General features: G+C 40.2%; 1 protein-coding gene and 1 pseudogene across 8 annotated transcripts in view; both read right to left on the bottom strand.

Moving 5' to 3' along the window:
- NLGN4Y (neuroligin 4 Y-linked) overlaps positions 1-24,799 on the bottom strand; it is a 285,691-nt gene that overhangs the window by 184,383 nt on the left and 76,509 nt on the right. For all 8 annotated transcript variants that reach the window (XM_063721438.1, XM_054545298.2, XM_054545297.1 and 5 more), the window contains 1 exon segment: positions 16,922-17,500. In XM_063721438.1, the coding sequence (XP_063577508.1) occupies positions 16,922-17,393 (472 nt within the window). In that variant the 5' untranslated portion in view covers positions 17,394-17,500.
- LOC129053392 (acylglycerol kinase, mitochondrial-like) lies at positions 937-13,516 on the bottom strand (annotated as a pseudogene).

Genomic DNA, 24,799 nt, shown 5'->3' with positions numbered 1-24,799 from the left:
CTGTCAACATGGTAATTACCAAACAGGATCAATGAGATAATTCATGCACACCAACTTCTGTAGCTTTGGTGAACTTCAGGGATGGTCAAGAACTGTGCATTGTAGGACTTGTCCCTTTTCCCTGTCCCATTGGCGCTCCATTGCAATTTTGCACCAATATGTCTGCACAGGCATTTGTTCAATTGCTCCACATTCTTCAGTGTTCCCCTAGCATAATTTTCTCAGACTGTCTTTTTCTATAGACTTCTATAGTCTACCTCATGTTATCTTTACCTCAGTAATATTCACATTAGGGGCCAGATCATTGTGTGGGGTGGAGGCTGTCCTGTACAGCAGGTCCAAAATTGCTCTTAGTTAAGAAGCTCTGTTCTCCCTGATAACATATCTCCAAGTCTTCAAAATGCCTTTAGAAATATCTTCGCCACCACTAAGCCCATCTGAGAGCTCCAGATAGAGTTGGCTGCCCTGTTTTCCCCCAACAACTTGAACTCATCACTCCTTTATTCATCCTTGCCCCAGTCCAGCATTGTGGCTCACTGTAGGTCCCCAATTCCTCAAGGCAGCCATTCAGACACATGGATCAGCAGCTAGCACATTTGGCTCACTAAGTGATGAGGAGGTGGTGTGAATTCTCCTAAGATGGTAAAAATGCAGAGAAAAGGGCATTCATTGTGTCAAAAGCAGCAGCTGCATTTTGAATATGGTAAGTTTGAAATGTCTCTAAGGTGGTTCTGTTTGGAGACTGGGGGAGAAACAGAGATTGCAGTGTAGAAACAGGCCATCACCACAATTATTACTATTATCACCAAAACAATCATCACAATATTTGTTATCTTCATTGCTGTCATCATCATGGCCATCACCATCATCATCGTCACCAGCAGTACCATCGTCATCAGGTCATCATCACCATAACCTTCAGCATCCTCATCACCATCACCATCTCTCTGTAGGTGCCATGTGTGAAACACAGGCTTGGTAAGTCTGAGGCCACTCTTTGAGACTGCTGAAAAAGTGAGCTGCTTTGATTTTTAGAGGACCAAGATACCAGTACTTGCTAACTTTGATGCCAGCATCTCTGAACGGTCCCCATCGAAGGCCAGTCACTGCAAACACAGGCTATTCCTTTTCACCTTGCATCTGCAAGACATCAAGTGGAACTGTTCCTCCTTTCACAACTGCAAATGTGGCATCAGTTGTATGTTGGACTTTGTTTCCATGTTCAGCAAAGAGGATATGACTCAAACTACTGGTGTATCCCAGTGGGATAAATCCAATGGGAATCTTACTGAAGGTAGCCTCATCTGTTCTTCGAAGAACTCCAGTAACAACCTCCTTCAGTGTCCCATCTCCTCCTATAACAATGATCACAGCTGTGTTTAACATCAGTCCCAGGAGTTCCTTGGCTTATCCCTCATAATCTGCCTTAAGAATAGACATATCCATCCTGGATATATGTAAAATCAAGGCAGCATTTTTTTCAAATCGAGTCCTGGCTTTGCCTTTGCAAGCTGCAGGCAAATAATCTGCCTTAATAATAGACATATCCATCCTGGATATATGTAAAATCAAGGCAGCATTTTTTTCAAATCGAGTCCTGGCTTTGCCTTTGCAAGCTGCAGGATTGAGAAAAATGGTTGCCTTCTTCACTTGTGCATTTGGAGAAATGAGTTGATTGCCAAACACCTGAGTTTCTTGATAGGCTGCTCTCCTTAGTAGGTTATCACCGTGTTTTCTACACAGCCAATTACATCCCCAGGCCAGGAGGCAGAGCCCAGTTGTAGTCTTCTTCCAATGATTTTGAAGTGTTTTAAAGAATACTGTCACCTTCTAAAGATTTGCAGGGATGGTCCTGCGCGTGGCTCTGCCTTTCCTGTGTGTGTCTCTTCTTACAAGGACACCAATCATATTGGGTTTAGGATCTTCCCTAACACAGTATGAACTCATCTGAACTTGATTGCATTTGCAGAAACCCTATTTCCAAATAAGGTGAATTTCCTAGGAACCAGATATTAAGATATCAATATAACATTTTTTTGAGATGCACAATTCAACTGTAACACAAGTCAACTCATAACCCATGCTAAGAGAAAACTTTATTACCAATGATGTGGTCTGTCAAAGCTTTTAAAACACAGATTCTAACCCATGCTTAACAGTCTTAAAATAACAGTATAAAATCTCAAAGAAAGTGATCCCTCTCAAGTTAGGAACTCACAATACCTTCTCATGGCTACTCAAACTTAGATAATGATGATGTTGATGATTCTGATGAGTTTTTGATGATGATAACGATGATGATAAAGTAACTACGATAACTTAAGTTGGATAAAGTGCAAGAGGAAGCTCATTTTATCCTAAGTTTTAGAATAAGCTTTCCCTAATGATGAACTCGGTTATTTTCCAACCTATGAACTTTAATTTCTTAGAAATGATTCCTTCTGCATTGAATCAAATTATAGCCCACTGCATTTAAAAATAGGCAATCCAAATGTCCACATTGATAGATTAGATAAAGAAAATGTGGCACATATACACCATGGAATACTGTGCAGCCATAAAAAAGGATAATTTCATGTCCTTTGCAGAGACATGAATGAAGCTGGAAACCATCATTCTCAGCAAACTAACACAGGAACAGAAAACCAAACACTGCATGTTCTCACTCATAAGTGGGAACTGAACAATGAGAACACATGGACACAGGGAGAGGAACATCCCACACTGAGGCCTGTCGGTGTGTGGGGGGATAGGGGAGGGATAGCATTAGAAGAAACACCTAATGTAGATGACGTGTTGATGGGTGCAGCAAACCACCATGGCATGTGTATGCCTGTGTAACAAACCTTTACGTTCTGTACATGGATCCCAGAACTTAAAGTATATTTTTTAAAAAAGTTAGAAAGAGAAAAAGTACATAGGAATAAGGATGTTGCTAAGGCTGAACAGTCTAATACTATAGCTAGTAGATACATATGGCAGCTTAAATTTAAATAGAAATTAGTTGCACTTAAATGAAATACAAATATTTCTTCACCACACACACACACACACACACACACAATAGGCAACCAACTGCTTTCTCAAAACTATAAACCAATTAGTTTATTAGTCATTCTATCATGCTTGTATGCTGTCTTCCCTCCTTGTAACACCTCAGGGGCTTGGCATTTCAGGGAAACATGCGGTAAACAGGATCCTGGCTTGGCTGGTAATTCTGGTACATTCAGCATCCGCAGGGAAAAACTGAGCTTCAGCAGCAAATGGCTTTGCCTTGCTGTATGCTGACAGTTTGTCATAGGAAATGGAGGTACCCTATTTTCTTTTAATTTCTAAAGCATATTATAAAATATATTGCTTTTAAAATATTACAAAAACGTGGCTTCCAGCTCAAAATATACAAGCAAAGAGTTTAATGCATTTGCCAAAAAAATAAAAATAAAAATAAATTCACATAAACTCTGGGTGTATTCATAACATATAATGTGATGCATGAGAATAAATGCTTGCAACTGAGGAGGATGCTTGCAAAAGACTACTTGGAAGGAATAAAAGAACATGTTTTCTAAGACTTTCAGAACTATATATTAGAAGAGGAAGGTAACACTCAAAATTGCTTCATCTCCGTTTGTGAGAGTGCTCAGGTAAACATCACCAACCTTTCTCTTTCTTTTATGTCTTTTTTTAATTATACTTTTAATTCTGGGTTACATGTGCAGAACGTGCAGTTTTGCTACATAGGTATATATGTGCCCTGGTGGTTTGCTGCACCCATGAATCCTTCACCTACATTAGGTATTTCTCCTAATTCTATCCCTCCCCTACCCTCTCACCCCATAATGAAGAGAAAAAGCTGCAAACATCTTTATTGTTCAGGTTCAAAAAAAAAATAGCTGGTGGACAGGCACTACTAGTTCATTCATTTGTTTTGTGCAATAAAGTATATAACTCATTATTTTATCTCAAAAATGCTCTGGGTCTTCAAAGCATTTACCATCTACTGGGGATGGCAGATTTGTAAAATCATAATTAAATTCAACTTATAGAACTTAAGAAATGATAGTTCATCTCTTCTTAGAGTACCAAAAGGTTAACATGAACATGAAAATAGTGTAAGGTGAAAGAGTTTTGGTTAAATGACCCCAAAAACTCCTTCTCCTTGGAAGATGTTATCATTATGTGATTAGAGTCTAAGTTGATTCTACCATTTATGTCCAGGTAAATTTCCAGTATTATAGTTAATATACCAAAATCTCCTCCTATAAAACAAAACAAAACAAGTGTAAAATGCAAAGATCCCCGTAGAATGTGCAGTGGTGAAATCTGTTCTCATTATTATCTGATTTTAGCTCAAAATTAAATAATTTGTTAACATTTTAACATTCTTGAGAAAGATGCAGTTTTTTAAGGCTTACTTTTTTATTTTTAAATTTAAACATTTTAGAAACATGCAAATTATAACTTGATTTCATTGATTCCATACTAGTCACCTGAATTAATATATTTTGAATATAAAATTATGAAAGGATTTTACTACATTGGAAATTTGGGGGAGACTGAAATCTTTTGTGTTAATGATTTAAACACCAGGTGATAAAAAGTATTTTTGAATTTGGTAAGAACAAAACCTCATGTTCTTTGATTTAACCATATTGTATAGTCTGCTAAGTAGAAAAAAATATGCGTTAGAATAAATTTGGATGAAATTCCACTTATGAATCCTGCAATGTCACAATGTAACAATGTAAAAAATACTAAAGTGAGTACTTTGCATGTTAAATTACAACATCACTGCACATTGCCTCCAGTTTTATTATAGTTTTCTCTCTCCTTTCTCCCCAATTTTGCATGTGTTATCTCTCTGTGCAGCTAAAGAAGCAACAAACAAGAACCTCAGTTTTAGGAAACACAGACAGCATTTCCTCACTGCACAGCCATGTGTTTACACTCTGTATACTCATGTCAAGACTGGATGAAAACCTTTCTATCAAGGAACCTCCACAGAAAACATCCACTTTCAGCCAGGTGTGGTAGTTCATGCCTGTATTCCCAGCACTTTGGGAGGTTGAGGTGGGTGGATCGCCTGACGTCAGGAGTTCGAGACCAGCCAGGCCAACATGGTGAAACCCCATCTCTACTAAAAGTACAAAAATTAGCCGGGCATGGTGGCAGGTGCCTGTAGTCTCGGTTACTCAGGAGGCTGAGGCAGGAGAATTGCTTGAACCCAGGAGGTAGAGGTTGCAGTGAGCTGAGATCACCCCATTGCATTCCAGCCTGGGCATCATGAGTGAGACTGTCTCAAAAAAAGAAAAAGAAAAGAAGACATCAACTCTGCTTTCACATTTGCCTCCATTTTCTTTTCCCTGAAATCCTAAAGCAGTCACTGAAGACTTTGTGCTTTTTATGGAATGTTGGTTTAGTTGGGTCATGTATCAATGGGATTTCCCACTCACTTTTCCAGCAGTGGGGTTAGATCTCTCTGCATACCCACTTACACTCACCTAAGGCCTTGTTTATGCTAATTGCAAATAATGATTTATTTATTAATAATTTTTAAATGAGCTACGTAAAATGTCTCTAAAGATAATAAGCAATGCAAAAGAGATGAAAATATCCAAAGAGTATACATGGGGATTAGGAGATCAATAGCATCATTGGCCTGACTGGAGGCTAAAGTCCATATGTGACAGGCAGATAGGATGTTAGGCAAATAGTAGATGTTCCCTGGTTGAGTGAATGATTATGTCATAAAAGACAGACAGCAGAGTAGAATGTAGCTAAAAATATCCTTTTTAAGGAAGAAAAAGGGAGTGTTCATGAACCTAGAATTTTCATATCTTGTTGAAACCCACCAGAAGAGCTCCTTTGCCTGAGACAAATCAATACCTGCTGTGTTCTTTCTTTGTGATGGCAACAGGGACTTACCCAAAGATAAACCTGAGGACTGTACAGACAACTTGCACAGAGGACCAAGAGGATATCTGGCTTGAAGGAGACTTCAAGATGTTTGGGGTTTTAGGGAAGAAGAGGCTGTAGAGTGGTTTACGTGTTTTATAACTTGGCATTTGCCAAGAAAACTGTAACATATTTGATCTTGAATGAATTATGGATACTTTTCCTATGGGCTTCCTTCAACACCATTCACAAACACACAAACACAACACACACACCAATGCTTACCTTCACCATTAAAGTCATCATCAGGTATGTAAAATCTAACAGGGAAATGTTTTTCCTTTATTTCTTTTTACATACAGGGTCTCACTGTGTCACCCAGGCTGGAATGCCCTGCTGTGGTCTTGGCTCAGTGCAGCCTTGATCTCCTAGCCTCAACTGATCCTCCCACCTCAGCCCCCTAAGTAGCTAGGACTACAGGCCCGTGCCACCCTGCCCAACTATTTTTATTTTTTTGGTAGGGACAGGGTTTTGTCATGTTGCCCAGGCTGGCCTAAACTCCTGGGCTCAAGTGAAGCCCCAACCTAGGCTCCCAAAGTACTGGGATTACAGGAGCAAGCCACCACTTTTTAATTTGTGGAAACCTGGACCTGCTTCTCTGAACCTCAATACAGAACATTAGATTGAATGATAAGGTGGAGACTACACTGTCTCATCATTGTTTCATTTTACCAGTAGCTATTCCATAGATAGGTCACTCTTTTGGAGTCTTTCCCTCTGGTTCCATTGCCTTAAATTGACTATGTGATTTAGGTAGGTCTAATTTATTTATTGAGAGCAGATATTTTGATCTCACAAACTCTCTGTGGCTCTGAAATCTGGAGCTCACAAGCTCTCAATTTCTGTTGTTTTCACTGCAGTTTGGCTGTGATTGCACCAAGGAAAGAGATGTTTAAACATAAAGAGAAAATGTTAAACTAGTCATTATGTAAACAGCCTGGTTTAGGAAAACCAAAAAGCAGACTAGGAAGATAGGACCTGTTCTCAACAAGGGCTTTCAGTACTTCATTCAGGCAAGGAATCTTGCAATGAAAGATAAAGTCATTGGATTAACATTCAATTAACATGACATTAAAGTTCTAAGAATGCACTAATCTTTTCTATTTTATAATTATTTCTTATATAGTTGTTTACTCCCAAATCACTATAATTCTAAAAAAAAAATCAGAGGACCTATAGTCATATTAGTCTTATTTTTAATAGGTGATGATACTAAATATTTAAAAGTTTAAATGGCTTGGCTAGGCCAGGCATGGTGGCTCACAGCTGTAATCCCAGCACCCTGGGTGGCCAAGGTGGGCTGATCACCTGAGGTCAGAAGTTTAAGACAAGCCTGGCCAACATGGTGAAACCCATCTCTACTAAAAATACTAAAATTTGCTGGGCATGGTGGCAGATGCTTGTAGTCCCAGCTACATGGGAGGCTGAGGCAGGAGAATCTCTTGAATCTGGGAGACAGGGGTTGTGGACACTGCACCACACTGAACTCCAGCTTGGGAAACAGAGCAAGACTATGTCTCCAAAATAAAAAACGAATAAATAATATATAACTTGGCTAAAATAGTATCTAAAATAAATAACACTATTCAAATCAGCAATATTAACTGACAAAAATTAGACTACAACATCTTAGAAAGCAAGACTCCACAAATAAATGAGCTAATTGTTTTAAATGGCCAAATATTCCAATGGACTAGATGTACCTAGAGTTTCTATCTCTGACAATTTCTAAGAAAAAAATGATTATGATATGCACTATATGAAAATTTGATTTTTATTATATTCTAGGTAATCTGTATTTGTTCAAATTATGACAAGCATCTAAATTGTAAATTGAATTAAAATTCATGTACTGGAAGATTATGTATGTAATGGAAAATGTTATTCGTTAGGAAAAGCTATTTCTTAATTATTCAAACAGGCATAATTCATACTACCAAATACTGCCAATAATATTATTCAAAACACACATAATTTCCAAACCCTCAATAAGATTATTACTCAATATTCAAATTGCTGAAAGCTTTTTGTGCTAGGACAGAAACATGCTATCATAAATCCACTCCAGTTTAACTGTGCTTAAAAAAAAAATACTAAATACTTTTCAATTAATCCATGTCAGGGAGATCTTTATTTAATAATCTTTCATAATTATCTTTACTGGCAAGCTATGTCTACACAACGTCAAACGTCCAACTGACAGACGAAAACTGGAGTAATTTAATAATTGTCACCTAGTTGCATGTTGATGTTGATTGGTTAAAACATTGGTCTCACTCTGCTAACATAGTTTTCATTTTTCACCTAGATTTTGTGACTGTATGCGTACAATTGGACTTTGTTTGTCTAGACAACAAGATAAAGAAAATTAATTTCTCTTTAATATCACACACACAGAGTAGTGTTATTGCCATTTGATAGTTTAAGGGAATTTTCCAAAACATTAGTTTAATCCTTTCGTGGTGAATAATTTATCTAATTCACACATGCTCAAAATCCATTTGACAACAGGAGCTCAAAAAGACTAAAGTTAGGAATAAAGCAGAATGATAATAGTCAGCTCTTTTAAAAAAATGTTACTTTTCCTGAAATTCCCATTTGTTAAAACCATACTAGAAACCACCAGAAATGATGGGCTGTTGGTCTTACTTCTTCAGCTTACCCCTCCATTACAACAGTAAACAGCTATGTCACAGATGATCAACATTTATTATGCCTGGATTAATATACATACCAGACTCACTATGCACATGCAATTTTGCTGAAATTTTCAAGTTCTGTTTTCTATTATTAATGATGTTGCACTAATATCAGATTACAGGGTGCTTGTATGTGCTGGATACTAAGCATTTTATATGGATTATAAGCTTAAACCTCTCAGCTACCTCTATTTTAGACATAAGGGCACTGTGTCCCATGAAAGCTGAGTCACTTGCCTATAATGATTGATCTGCCAAGGGGATAAACTGGCATTCCATCTCCAGCAAACAAGTTTTGGCTGGAGGAGTAAACAAGGTGTACGTTCAAAAGGTGAGAGAGTCACTTTGCCCAGAAGAGACCACAGGTTAAGTTGTAGCTGGAAGGAATGGAGAGCTCAGAGGATTTTGTCAGCAGTGTTTGTAAGTAGGAAAATAAGACATGTAAAGGTACAGCCACCATCACAAGTGAAACTCTATGGAGACAGATGATGAAAGAACCATTTGGGTATTTTGTTGTAAGTCATTCAAAGCCATCATCTCTGGAAATCTGTCATAGCTGTCTGAAAAAAAAAATTTTAATGACCCTTTATTACTTTCCTGAGTCAAAATAGTATATCTGTTGAATATGCTGTTTAGTACAATTTGCCATGGGGCTATATTAACCTGATGCAAAATGTCAAATTTGCAGAATGTCCCTGAGTGTGGTGGCTCATGTCTGTAACCCCAGAATTCTGGAGCCTGAGATGGGAGGATCACTTGAGGCTATGAGTTCCAGACCAGCCTGGGCGACATAGGAAGGCTACAACTCTTTAAAAAATTTAAAAACTAGCCAGTCACGGTGGCTGAAAATTATAACGTAAATCTAATAGGGGATTTTTTTTTCATTGTTTCTTTATGGATCACTTGAGGTCAGCAGTTTGAGATCAGCCTGACTAACATGGTGAAACCTCATCTCTACAAAAATTAGCTGGGCATGGTGGCACAGGCCTGTAATCCCAGCTACTCAGGAGGCTGAGGCAGGAGAATCACTTCAACCTGGGAGGCATAAGTTGCTGTGAGTGGAGATCACACCACTGTACTCCCACCTGGGCAACAAGAGCAAAACTCCTTCTCAAAAAAAAAATCTGCCACCATTTTCTAATTTGCAGGAAACTGGATATGCTTCTTCTCTGAAGCTTCATATAATATCAGCCTATAATCCCAGACACTCATGAGGCTGAGGTGGTAGAAGCACTTGTGCCCAGGAGTTTGAGGCTGCAGTGAGCTTCTGTGCCACTGCACTAGAGCCTGGGCAACAGTGCAAGATCCCGCTCAGAGACAGGGTAACTATCACTCAAATTTTAGAAGAGAAATTTTTTAAAAATCTGAAAAATATCTGCCCTAAAAGAATAATCTATATGGTCTCCTTGGCATTCTTAAGGAAGACAGAAAGCTCTAAGTGCCCAAGAGTGTTTTCAACTAGAAATTATTGGAAGTAGAATTCCAGAATGGACTTGGGGTCAGAAGGCTGAAAACCTAATGACTTCAGTGACTCTGAACTTTGTTTTTAGAGTAATACTTCATTATGAATTTCAAATCATATTAAAGGGTGATAAAACTCTTCCTTAGTTTTCTATTACCACTATCACAAATCTCCACAAAGTTAGTAAGCTTAGAACAACAAGCTTACTTTTACAGTTTCTTCTTTTCTATTCTTTTACAGTTTCTTCAGAATTTCTTCTACGGGGCTAGGGTTTCTTCCAGAGGTAAAGTTTCTTCCACGGGTCAGTTTCTTCCATGGGGATAGAATCGAGGTGTCAGCAGGGCTGTTGGGCTCCTTTCTGGAAGCGCTAAGGAAGAATCAGTTTCCCTGCCTCTTCTAGCTTCTAAAGGCTGCTGTCTACATTCCTTTCTCCTGGCTCTCTCATATTCAAAGCCAGCAATGTCCAGGTATCGCTTTCACATGCTGCTTTACTCCAACTCTGATCTCCTCTTGAGGCTTCTGGGTCCACATTGGAGGGTTTCTGTTAATATACTGTGCTCAGTCAGATAACCAAGGATAATTCTCTCTATTGGAAGGTCTGCTGGTTAGCAAACATAATTCCATCTACAACCTTAATTCCCCTTTGCCATTTGAAGTCAATACTTAAGGCAGAGTATTGAAGAAATCACGTGTCATGCGTAGCAACCTATTCCGAGGTTCCAGGAATGACAGGTGAAGGGAGGAGAAAGGCCATGCACATCTCTCAAAGGACCATGATTCTTCTGCCTACAAGTACCTATCGCTCAAAATTAGAAATGCTTGTAAACTTGAAATCTCAGCCTCTAAAGCTTGTCTGGCATATAACTGCTTCTCAAAAATATTTTGGACAGTGAAGTGAAGCAGTGCCTGCTCATTCCAGACACCTTGTGGTAAGAGCTGTTCTTCTCCCCCTGCCAACTGTTATACCCAAGAGCAGCCAGTTATCTCTTCTTATCTTGAGTCGACTGAGCCAATTAAAACTCTGCCTGGGGATTTTTAGTATGGAATTATTTTGTATGGAATTTAGTATGGAATTACTTTGTCCTTCACTGGTGGTACTGAGAAAAACAAAATGCATATAATGAAAACTGCAGAGAACCCTCTTACCCACCACATAAAGCAAGTCTATTTCCAGAAAGAAGCAAAGAAACAGACATAAGATTGGTGATGTCCTTGAACTCATTTCTTCCAGGTGCCTCTAAAGTCTAGCTGCATATCTGCCATTCTCCCAATCTGATTTCTTGACTTTTGCAGCAAGTTTGGATATCCCACCACCCTTCTAATAAATTTCAATTTTTCCCTCAATGCCAGATTGAGACTAGGTTATTTTCTACCAGCTGGACATAGTCCAACACCCCTTGACTAACGCAGAATGCCAGAAAAGTTTGTGCGACTTCCTGAAAAGATGGCAGATATTCGAGAATGAAAACCATGCTATAAATTATATCTTGAATTAGATCCAGTGCTGTCTGTAAGAGAAGCAAATGCATTTTTTTGTAAAAACACTAGCAAAGCCAGTTGACTTTCTAGCTTCTTTCCCTGTTGTTCATCTGCCACCCTTTCATCTTAGGTAGCTTGTCTACCCAACAAAGTGCCATGGTCAGCAGCTATGGATAACATAAAAATGTTTATGGTCCCAGTCCAGTGGCTTATGCCAGTAGTCCCAGCATTTTGGCAGGCCAAGATGGGAGAGCACTTGAGCCCAAGACCAGCCAGAGCAGCAGAGTGACACCCTATTTATACAAAATAAAAAATAAAAAAATTAGCCAGGTGTGGTGGAGTGCACCTGTAATCCCAGCTACTCAGAAAGCTGAGATGAAAGAATTCTTCGAACCCACAAAGTCGAGGCTGCAGTGAGCTACGATTGCACCACTGCACTTCAGCCTGGGGTACAGAGCGAGACTCTGTCTCTAAATCAAAAAAATAAAATAAAATAAAATAAAATAACTTTTATTATATGGCACTGACAGAAAGAGCACGTGGTAAAGCAGAGCTTCTGTTACCATGCCACACTTAACACCCAAATAGTAACAACAGTAACGATTGGCGCCAAGCTGCTTAACATAGATTTGTGTGTTCAAATGTTCCATTCAACAGATGCTTAATAGATGAATCTCTTCTATAGCCCAAATATTCTTCAGGACACAGCTCAACCATTTATAGATTCCATCAAGATTTCCTCAAAACATAACTTGTCCCTGAGCTGTCACAGAACTTTCTTTGTTCCTTTACTAGGATGCTGTGGCTTATCATCTACCTTTATGTTTACTAACTGTCCAAATTTCTACAGGTCAATGTCCATGTCATGTCTGTTTATATTTCATCACAAAGCTCCAAGCTTCACCGAATAGGTCCTCAATCACTAATCGTGGCATGTTTACTTAAGTAACAGAATTCAAAGTCTCAGGTTTCATCTTGGGGAAAAAAGATGATAGGGACACCTTGCATTTAATCATCCGCTCTTTTTTAAATAGCTTCCTTTTTCGATTGTATTGCTAGCAAAAAAAAAAATCACTTCTCTAGAAATCACAATGGCATTTGCTGTTATCCTACAATGAAAAGACAATGATAGTGACTTCTTTTCTGTTTTCTTTTTTAGAGACAGTGTCTCACTATGTCACAAAGGCTGGAGTGCAGTGCTGTAATCTTGGGTCACTGCAACCTCCTTCTGTCACTCATGTTGCAAGCAATCCCGCTGCCTTAGCCTCCTGAGGCCAGGCTGGTCAGAAACTCCTGACCTTAAGTGATCCACTCACCTCGGCCTCCTAAAGATTAGAAGTACAAGCCACCGCACCTGGGCAACAATGACTTTCATTTATATTTCTCTTTATATTTCCCAGGGTTTTCAGTCCCATTGAGAGGTGACAACGTGTTAGCAGCCCTCACTTGCACCTCTTCGGCCTTGGCGTCCATTCCAGCTGTGCTTGAGGAGCCCTTCAGCCCACGCTGCACTATGAGAGCCCCTCTGTGGACTGGCCCGGGAGCCCGCTCCCTCTGCTTGCCGTGAGGAGTGGAAGGAGAGGTGGAGAGGTGCAGGCAGGAACCAGGCTGTACGAGGCGCTTGCGGGCCAGCAGGAGTTCTGGGTGGGCGCGGGCTCGGTGGACCCGCACTCGGAGTGGCTGGCCAGGGCAGAGAGGGGCTTAGCACTCGGTCCAGGAGCTGCGAGGGGTGCGCTGTGTCCCCCAGCACTGCCGGCCCTCCCGCACGGAGCTCCAATTATCTCTAGGCCTCAGCCACCTCCCAGTGGGAAACGCTCAGGACCTGCAGCCCGCCATGCCCTAGCCCCCCAAAGGTGGGCTCCTGCGCAGCCCTAGCCTCCCCAACGGGCGCCGCCCCCTGCTCCGCAGGGCGCAGTCCCATTGACAGCCCAAGGGCTGAGGAGTGCGGGCGTGGCGCACGAGACTGGCAGGCCCCAGCGCGGGATCCACTAAGCAAAGCCAGCTGGGCTCCTGAGTAGGGTGGGGAATTGGAGAACTTTTTTTTTTTTTTTTTTTTTTTTCTTGAGACTGAGCCTTGCTCTGTTGCCCAGGCTGGAGTGCAGTGGCGAGAGCTCCGCTCACTGCAAGCTCGGCCTCCTGGGTTAAGGCCATTCTCCTGCCTCAGCCTCCTGAGTAGCTGGGACTACAGGCGCCTGCCACCATGCCTGGCTAATTTTTTGTATTTTTAGTAGAAATGGGGTTTCACTGTGTTGGCCAGGATGGTCTGCTCTCCTGACCTCGTGATCCGCCCACCTGGCTTCCCAAAGTGCTGGGATCACAGGCTGAGCCACCAGGCTGCCTGGGAATTGGAGAACTTTTATGTCTAGCTGGAGGACTGTATGTTCACCAATCAGGACTCTGTGTCCAGCTCAGGGATTGTAAATGCACCACTCTGTCAAAAGGGACCAATCAGCTCTCTGTAAAACGCACCAATCAGCAGGATGTGGGTCGGGCCAGATAAGGGAATAGAAGCCAGCTGCCCAAAGCACACAGCGCCAACTTGCTCCTGTTGGTTTCCATGCTGTGGAAGGTTTGTTGTTTCGCTGTTTGCAATAAATCTTGCTGCTGCTCACTTTTTGGGTCCGCAGAGACCAGGAACCCACAGGGAGGGATGAACTGCTCAGGAAGGAACAAACAACTCCAGACGTGCTGCCTCTAAGAGCAGCTGTAACACTCACCACGAAGGTCTGCAGCTTCACTCCTGAAGTCAGCAAGACCACGAACCCACCGGAAGGAAGAAATTCCAGACACGTCTGAACATCTGAAGGAACAAACTCTGGACACACCATCTTTAAGAACCGTACACTCACCGCGAGGGTCCGCGGCTTCATTCTTGAATTCAGTGAGACCAAGCACCCACCAATTCCGGACATACCATGATGAAGAATGGAAGGGCTTTTTGCCCTGAAATCATTCAAGAATAAGACCTTAAGACGTATGTCCAAGGAAACAGAGAGAAAGCACAGGTGTAAGTCACTCCAGAAGTGGTTACTTGGCTCTGTCCATTCCCCAAGACACCCTGGACTCACTTATGGCTTTTTCTCCTCCAAGCTTTATATTTAATACAATATCTTGTGTGAGCAACTACTTCAAAATATGTATTTTATTCTCCGTTACTTTTTAACCTCACTTCTAGACAATACCAAGGGTTCTCATTGAAAACTTGAAATATTTCCAGAGCTCGTCTTTCTGTGTTCAGTCTCCTTGGTGACCAAGAGAAATCTCAAATTGTAGTGCCATGCTCTCACGTATGAACTGACATGAACTTAGTACGTGAGACTGGAACTTCTCAGCTTGACTTTCATAAGTTTTGTTTAATCAAGCTACCAAGCCATATTCTGCATTGCTTCTTCAAAATAGTCACTCAGTTACCCCCTCTTTTCCTCTGGCTCTTTCTCTCTGACACATGTAGACATAAATTCTCTCTCTCAAACACACACACACATACACACACACACACAATGTGAATTCGGTCTCCAACTCTTCCGTGTCAACATCCACACAATTGTACATACAGAGCTGTGCTGTCATGGCAGCTATTGATTTTTTTTCATGGGTGGTCTCATTCCACCCAACATCCTATATGAGGAGGCATCCTATTTGAAGTGCATTCATTGTTGCCAAAACTAGCTCTATAAAATCACCAGGTCCTAGACTCTAGCACACCCAATGTATTATAAAAGCAATCGTAATACTTTGTCCTGTTTGGAGTTTTTCTCTAAATTTTTGTCTTCCATTTTTTTACTTTTGTTTTAAATAGTTCCTTTATGAGAAAGACCTTGACCCAGGTGGCTGCTCAAACGAGAACCCTAATCGATTTTGACAGCTCTTTCTCATCACACACATGCACAAAGGGGACTATTAGGCACTGAGACAGCTCAGAACACCCTATGGAAGTACAGCATCCAAACGTCAGTTTGACTCCTTCAGTCACATTCAGACCTGGATTTTATGAGATGTTTGGGAGATCTGTCACCCTATTGAGAAGGGCAATATTCCAGAAACCACTAATATGATGAAGCAGAGTCCTTTAATTTTTAACTCTGAGCTGTTCCTTGTAATCTCAATGACAATTTGTAATCTCAATGGCACACAACCCTGGTCTAGTTTGTCATGACACTCTACTTAGACTACCTGGCAATTACCTGGAGAGAGAGTAATCTGACAAATGCAATAATATTTTGGAGATCAATGAATTAATGTAAATATTTATTTAATACTTTCAGCCAAATTTTGCTGAAAAATATTTTCCAGGGATTAAAGTTTAAAGAACAATGAGAAGAAAAAAATTCTCCATAAAAGTAATTTATCACATTCTCCACGAAGAACTTCATGCAAAAGACAAGCTCTAGTTTCTACATTAGATACGTCTATCATTCTCACAAATTAGTTCCTTTCTTTCCAGATATATTTTGTTCTCTGTTGTCCTTTCTCCTCATCTAAAAATGGTATATGGAAATGCTAACTGGGAAATGTGATACCACTGTGGCATAACTTTGGTTATTCTTCCAAGAAAATCTGAATTTGAAACCATACAGACATAAAACTCTTCATGTTTTACTAACATTAGGTTAATATATTAAATGTTATTGTGTTTACAGACTTTCATTGGTGTTTTATAGAAAAAAGGAAATTTTTAAAAATACAAACACATTAGTGTCTAATGTAGCTAGAATCATCTGAATATATTTTGTCATTTGATTGTAGTGGATCTTGGAAGAAAACAAAGTCCAAATTTACATTAAGAAAACGGATTCTAAACAATGAAATCCTATCATTGTATGAACTACCTCTTGCTTATATATTAAAAAAAATAAAGTTTTTCTTTGAAAACTCAGAAAAGGTGCTAATATCTCAAGTCATTATGGCAGAAAGAACCATTTTCTCTATCTTTCAGGTTGCAAACTGGAGCATGGTAGTGTACTTAATTCTATTTTTTTTTCTATAGATTCATTCCTTTACAGATGATTCAGGTATAACATGCAACACTATATGCTCATATTAATTTTCATCTGCAAATAAAATCATAAAATGTTAATTAGGTAACATATGAAAATAATTAAAGTCATTGTTTATAGTTTTGTCCATCCAGTAGATGGCCCAATATATACAAGTGGAACACGTGGTAAGCTGCTGCAAGAATTGCATTTGGAATATGAAAAATAAATTAAAATAAAATAAACAGGTTATAGAGAAGATCATGCACGAGATATTATAAAACCCTCCTGGCAAATCTCTCTACACACTGCCCAAGAAGTATTGTTTTCTGTTCCAATGAGGTACTTACCATCTTCCGTGGGCACATAGATGTTTAAATAAAGGCAGTCTTCATTTTGATCTTGAACATAGGTCATCAAAGTATCCAAACTGGAGGTAAACCAGATAGGCAGCATGTCATGCAATAAGTATCTCTCATTCAGGTGCTGGGGGCACACAGCAGCAAACTGAGTAGCATTTCGGATGCCAGTCCAGGAGGACGGGGATTCTGGGGGCTGAAACCGCCTCTCTCCAGTGGGGGGTGAGGCATAGGGGACCCCTAAGTACTGCTCCACTGGACCCAAGATCTCACTGGGTAACGGTGTTCTTAGGCCCCGGATTTTGCCATAATTTGTGTTGACAACTGGATACTGTGCTTGGCTGTCAATGAGGGTGAACTTGATGGCAAGAGCAGTTATCCACAGGAGGACATTGGAGTTTAACATGACACAGACGGAGGTGAACAACAAAGGGAGCCATAGCAGTCCCTGGGGCTGCGACATGATTCAAATCCACATCCACATCTGAAGCTAAGTGAGGTGGCTCCAAGGAGACAAAGCTCAGAGGTGAGCCTGCAGAGAGATAAGTCTTTCGAAAACTCCAATGCAGCCTAAAGAAGGGAGAAAGCAGACAAGAAAAATGAAGCCACACAGTGACCACCTAGAACACTGGCTGGTTCTTCCATGAAATCCACAACATCTCTATGAAATTCCTATTCATTTGTATAGGAATGTGTATAGAGCCATCTCCACATAGACGACAATAGCAAAAACATAACTTGTCTTTAATATTATTTTTTTTAGAGATGGTGTCTTGCTACATTGCCAAAGCTGCAGGGCAGTGGTGCTATCACAGCTCACTGCAGCCTCCAACTCCAGGGCTAAACCCATCCTCCCACCTCAGCCTCCCAAGTAGCTGGGACTACAAGCATGCACCAGTATGTCTGGGCAATTCATTGGAATTTTTGTAGACATAGGTGTCTCTATGTTATCCAGGCTGGCCTAAAGAGATCCTCCTCAATCAAACTTTCAAAGTGTTCGGATAACACGCGTCAGTCACCATGCCTAGTGTCGATCACTTTTCTTAATCCCGGCTGTACATCCTGTCACCAGGAACAATGCCTGACATTTAGAAAACACTCATCACATCTGTGTTGAATGAACAAACAGATGTTCAAGAATTGTATAGGTTATGCAGGTGATAATAACACCACCTACCAATTTCACTATTGTTTACCAGACTGGTTATCAGAAGAACTTTTTCTCAAATGTTTAAGGCAATTTTCACTCTTTCCTAAGGGGATATACATGCAGAACTAAAAGTTTTCCAGTAGGAGCAAAATAGAAGCATGCATCCAGGCCATCCTGTCATCGTGATGTGGATATTTATCAGGCCACAAGGGGAAAATCATCAAACAAAAAGAGTGTAGACTTTGGACACAAATTTTCCTTGTTCTAGTCAAGTGCACATATATATTTAGGCTACATACTTCACTGTTCTGAATCTCAGTTTCTTGTAAAAAAAAAAACTGTTCAAGATGGTGCATTTCAAGTACATGCTGCAGTGCTGGTCTCTTGAAGACTTCTTTCATAACTAAAAGTGCTGATGCAATTATCCTGACTTTGCAGTAAGCCACTGCATGCCTGAGAGGGTATCCTCTTCACCCTGCACCCCGTTTAAAAAAGCTGAGGCTACATTTGAGTTACTTTCCCACCGAGCCTGGAGTCAACTTTTAAAGGGTCACCTTTAAAAGACATCAATTTGTCTCTACATGGATAATATGACTATCCCTAGAGAAATCGCTGCTCCTGTGACAATAAAAGAATGTTGTGCAGCAATGGACAGTATGTTAAATGATCCTGTAGGGACAGAAAACATTTCACTAGGTGTCACAAGGTGGGTGTGTTTAGAGTGTTCTTCATCTCAAAGTAAGCAAATGTGTTTCTGAGGAATTTGTGGGTTACTCAGAGCATTTGCATCAGAAAATAGTTATCCATTTCATTTAAGTAATCAATTGAGCAGAATACATCACATGGCTTTTTTTTTTTAAATAAAACATTGGAACTGGATCTATCACAGAACAATAATACCATTGGCAGGAAATTCCATCGTACATGACATCCTGGGAAAAGTTCAACAGAGTTAGATGAAAATGCACTGAAAATCTGGGCTGTAACTTTGAAAGTGACAAATAGCATGTCACCAAATGGCTAATTTAGAATCTCACCAAATGGCTGATTTAGGTGTTTGCTTCTATCTCTGAATTCTACTATAGACAATATTTGGATGTCTGCCATGCAGCAATCCCATTTCTGAATAATTAAGAGATAGACAAGAAAAACAAAGAGGTGATGTCGTGTTTGGTTGCTTCTTTTTTAACTAGAAGATTTTTAACTAGAGGTAGCTGTTACTTTCGGAGCCTTCCCCAAGAGAGTAAGTGAAAGCATCATGTTTTTTATAACTTTTATTTTGGCTTCAGTGGTAGGTGTGCAGGTTTGCCATACAGGTAAACTTATGTCACAGGCATTAGTTGTACTGATCATTTCATCACCCAGATACTAGGCCTCTTTCCCAATAAATATTTTTCCTAATCTTCTACCTCCTCTCACTGCCCACCCTCCAATATGCTATTTCTATTGTTTCCTTCTTTGTGTTCATAAGTTCTCATTTCTAGCTCCAACTTACAAGTAAGCATATGCAGTATGTGGTTAACTGTTTCTGCATTAACTTGCTAAGGATAATAGCCTCGAGTTCCATCCATATTCCAGCAAAGGACATAATCTCATTCTTTTTTACCACTGCATACTATTCCATGGTATATATGAACCACATTTTCTTTATCCAGTCTGCCACTGTTGGGCATTTAGGTTGATTCCATGTCTTTGCTATTGTGAGCAATGAGGCCATCAATTTGTAATTCAGATAAATCTGCATCCTGGGATGCTATCTTTGTGAACTGAGGGAAGCAAGTCAGTCTCTGCAGACTACTAAAAAGGTAAAATAGTGTGTCCCACCTGCTTCATGAAATTGTGCAGAGCAGGAAGGGAGCATATATAGGCAAAGGCTGAAGAGCACAGCAGATGCCCAGTCAACATAGACAACATGCTGCCATGTTCACCACAGTCCTGCAAGAAAGACTTCTCGGTACAGGGACACAAGGTGGTATTAGTTCACTGTTAGTACTAAGTAGGCTGGCAGCAGATCATTCAAATTCGTTAGGCATCACTTTACCAATTTACTATTTGGAATTTCACATACTATTTAATTTAATCCCACGTAGCTGTAAAGAATTTGGTATTACACACTATCCCAGGTTGGGATTAAATGAGATAGTATGTAACCTCAAAGTATTGCACAGTTGCTGGAACAGACAGCTCAAGTGGAATTCAGTGGGTAGATTTCTTCCCAGGTTTACAAAGTCAGTTCCATGAGGAATTCCAGCCCATGCCTTAAATTCTCAAACTCAATGTGAGTGAGACTATGACTCACATATTGGTTATGACTGACCCAGCTGTATGATCAAATCCCTCCTCTGTCTAAATCTATAACCCACAAGGTCCTGATGGGCAGTGAGCGATTATAAACTAGCAGCAAACTAAGAAGATAAGCCCAAGGGCACCTGTACACTTCCTAAGTCTAAGTTAGGCATTCACAATATTCACAGGTTGAGAGCTACCTTTTTTTATTCCCTCATTTTTTGAAATTTAGCAAATTTGCAAATAATTGCTATAGTCTGAAGCCCAGCATTGCCACATCTCAGCACAAATGACAATGATTTGTGAACCATATGATTCTTTGTTGTGGAGATGCCACCTCTACATTGTATGGTATTTTGCAGCATTCCCAGTTTCTACTCACTAGATGATAGTGGCACCTCCTACCCAGTTTTAACTGTGGAAAATATCTCCAGACAGTGCTGAATGACCCCTGGTGGCCAAAACTGCCCACAAGCGAGAATTACTCGTCTAAGCCATCAAGCATAAAATGATAGTGGCTGTGCAAATGATTAAGTGTCTGTAGGTACATTTAGAGAATATAATTAGTGCTGCCGTGTATGTATGTGTGTGTAGTGTGTGTGAGTGTGTGTGAAAATATACTAATATAGAAAATTAGGCAAGATCTGGCAGGATGGCCAAATATGAACAGCTCTGTTCTGCAGCTTCCAGTGAGGCAAATCAGAAAGTGGGTGATATCTGCATTTCCAACTGAGGTACTCAGTTCATCTCATTGGAACTGGTTAGACAGTGGATGCATCCCACGGAGGGTGAGCAGAAGTAGAATGGGGCACTGACTCACCCAGGAAGTACAAGGGGACAGGTACCTCCCTCCCCTAGCAAATGGAAACCATGAAGGACTGTGATATGCAGCCCAGATACTATGCTTTTCCCATAGTTTTTGCAACCTGTAGAATAGGAGATTTCCTCAGGTGCCTATACCAAGGCCCTTGGTTTCAAGCACAAAACTGGGCGGCCATTTGGGCCAACACCAAGCTAGCTGCAGGAGTTTTTTTTTCATAATTCAGCAAGACAGAACATTTCACTCCCCTGGAATGAAGGCTGAAGCCAGGGAGCCACGTGGTCTTGTTCAGCAGATTCCACCCTCATGGAGCCCAACAAGCTAAGATCCAATGGCTTGAAATTCTTCCTGGCAGCACACTACTCTGAAGTCCATCTGAGACACTCAAGCTTCATGGGGGGAGGGTTGTCTGCCATTACGGAGGCTCCAGTAGGAGGTTTTCCCCTCACAGATTAAAAAAAGCAGCCTGAAATTTCAGCAGAACCCACCAGAGTGCAGCAAAGCATCTGTGGCCAGACTGCCTCGCTAGATTCCTCCTCATGGCAGGGCATCTCTGAAAGAAAGGCAGCAGCACCAGTCAGGGACTTAGAGACAAAACATCCATCTCCCTGAAAGAGAGCACCTAGGGAAAGGGACAGTTTTGGGCATAGCTTCAGCAGAATTAAACTGCTCTGAGGAGAGCAGTGGATCTCCAGGCACAGCATTTGAGCTATGCTAAGGAAGAGACTGCCTTCTCAAGTGGGTCCCTGACCCCCTTGCCTCCTGACTGGGAGACACCTCCCAGGACGGGTCGACAGACACTTTATACAGGAGAGCTCCAACTGGCATCTGGCTTGTGCCCCTCTGAAACAAAGCTTCCAGAGGGAGAATCAGGCAGAAGTCTTTGCTGTTCTGCAGCCTCTCCTAGTGATACTCAGGCAAACAGCATCTGGAGGGGATCCAGGAGACCAGACCCAGCTCAGTGCAAAGACTCAAATAGACTCAAAACAAAAAGATGGAGGAAGATCTACCAAGCAAATAGAAAGAAAAAAAAAAAAAAAAAAGCAGGGGTTGCAATCCTAGTCTCTGATAAAACAGACTTAAACCAACAAAGATCAAAAGAGACAAAGAAGGCCATTATATAATGGTAAAGGGATCAATTCAACAAGGAGAGCTAACTGTCCTAAATATATATACACCCAATACAAGAGCACCCAGATTCGTAAGCAAGCCTTTAGAGACCTACAAAGAGACTTAGACTCCCACACAATGTTAATGGGAGACTTTAACACCCCACTGTCGATATTAGACAGATCAACGAGATAGAAGGTTAACAAGGATATCCAAGACCTGAACTCAGCTATGCAAAAAGCAGACCTAATAGACATCTACAGAACTCTACACTACAAATCACCAAAATACCTATTCTTCTCAGCACCACATCACACTTATTCTAAAATTCACCACATAATTGGAAGTATAGCACTCCTCAGCAAATGCAAAACAACAGAAATCAAAATAAACTGTCTCTCAGACCACACTGCAATCAAATTAGAACTCAGGATTAAGAAACTCACTCAAAACCACACAACTACTTGGGAACTGAACAACCTGCTCCTGAATGACTACTGGGTAAATAATGAAATGAAGGCAGAAATAAAGATGTTCTTTGAAACCAATGAGAACAAAGACATAATGTACCAGAATCTGTGGGACACATTTAAAATGGTGTGTAGAGGGAAATTTATAGTACTAAATGCCCCCACAAGGGAAAGCAGGAAAGATCTAAAATCGATACTCTAACATCAGAATTAAAAGAACTAGAGAAGCAAGAACAAATTCAAAAGCTAACAGAAGGCAAGAAATAACTAAGATCAGAGCAGAACTGAAAGAGATAAAGACACAAAAAATCCTTCAAAAAAATCAATGAATCCAGGAGCTGATTTTTTGAAAAGATCAACAAAATTGATAGACTAGTAGCAAGACAAACAAAGAAGAAAAGAGAGAAGAATAAAATAGATGCAATAAAAAAACGATAAAAAGGATATCACCAATGATCCCACAGAAATACAAACTACCATCAGAGAATACTATAAATACCTCTACACAAATAAATTAGAAAATCTAGAAGAAATAGATAAATTCCTGGACACATACACCATCCCAAGACTAAACCAGGAAGAAATGGAATCTGAATAGACCAATAACAGGCTCTGAAATTGAGGCAACAATTAATAGCCTACTAACCAAAAAAAGTCCAGGACCAGATGGATTCACAGCTGAATTCTACCAGAGGTACAAAGAAAAGCTGGTACAATTCCTTCTGAAACTATTCCAATCAATAAAAAAAGAGGGAATCCTCCCTAACTCATTTTATGAGGCCAAGAACTTCCTGATAGCAAAGGCTGGCAGACACACAACAACAAAAAAAGAGAATTTTAGACCAATATCCCTGATGAACGTTGAATATCCTCAACAAAATACTGGCAAACTGAATCCAGCAGCACATCAAAAAACTTATCCACCATGATCTAGTTGGCTTCATCCCTGGGATGAAAGGCTGGTTCAACATATACAAATCAATAAACGTCATCCATCACATAAACAGAACCAATGCCAAAAGCACATGATTATCTCAATAGATGCAGAAAAGGCCTTTGACAAAATTCAACAGCCCTTCAAGCTAAAAATTCTCAATAAACTAGGTATTGATGAAACATATCTCAAAATAATAACTAGGTATTGATGAAACATATCGCAAAATAATAAGAGCTATTTTTTACAAACCCACACCCAGTATCATACTGAATGGGCAAAAACTGGAAGCATTCCTTTGAAAACCAGCATAAACAAGGATTCCCTCTCTCACCACTCCTATTCAACATAGTGTTGGAAGTTCTGGCCAGGGGAATCAGGCAAGAGAGAGAAATAAAGGATATTCAATTAGGAAATGAGAAAGTCAAATTGTACCTGTTTGGAGATAACATGATCATATATTTAGAAAACCCCATTGTCTCAGCCCCAAATCTCCTTAAGCTGATAAGCAACTTCAGCAAAGTCTCAGGATACAAAATCAATTATATACACCATTAACAGACAGAGAGCCAAATCATGAGTGAACTCCCATTCACAATTGCTACAAAAAGAATGAAATACCTAGGAATACAACTTAAAAGGGATGTGAAGGACCTGTTCAAGGAGAACTGCAAACCACTGCTCAATGAAATAAAAGAGGACACAAACAAATGGAAGAATATTCCATGCTCATGGATAGGAAGAATCAATATCATGAAAATGGCCATATTGCCAAAAGTAATTTATAGATTCAATGCCATCCCCATCAAGCTGCCAATGACTTTCTTCACAGAATTGGAAAAAAAAAAACCAAAAACTACTTTAAAGTTAATACAGAACCAAAAAAGAGCCTGCATTGCCAAGACAATCCTGAGCAAAAAGAACAAAGGGGGAGGCATCACACTACCTGACTTCAAACTATACTACAAGCCTGTAGTAACCAAAACAGCATGGTACTGGTACCAAACAGATATATAGACAAATGGAACAGAACAGAGGCCTCAGAAATAACACAAACATCTACAACCATCTAATCTTTGACAAACCTGACAAAGACAAG

This window comes from Pongo abelii, chromosome Y (assembly GCF_028885655.2).
Source record: "Pongo abelii isolate AG06213 chromosome Y, NHGRI_mPonAbe1-v2.0_pri, whole genome shotgun sequence".
NCBI classification, from domain to species: Eukaryota; Metazoa; Chordata; class Mammalia; order Primates; family Hominidae; genus Pongo; species Pongo abelii.
The sequence above is the reverse complement of the archived record's forward strand: the minus strand, read 5'-3'. Positions and strand labels throughout refer to the sequence as shown.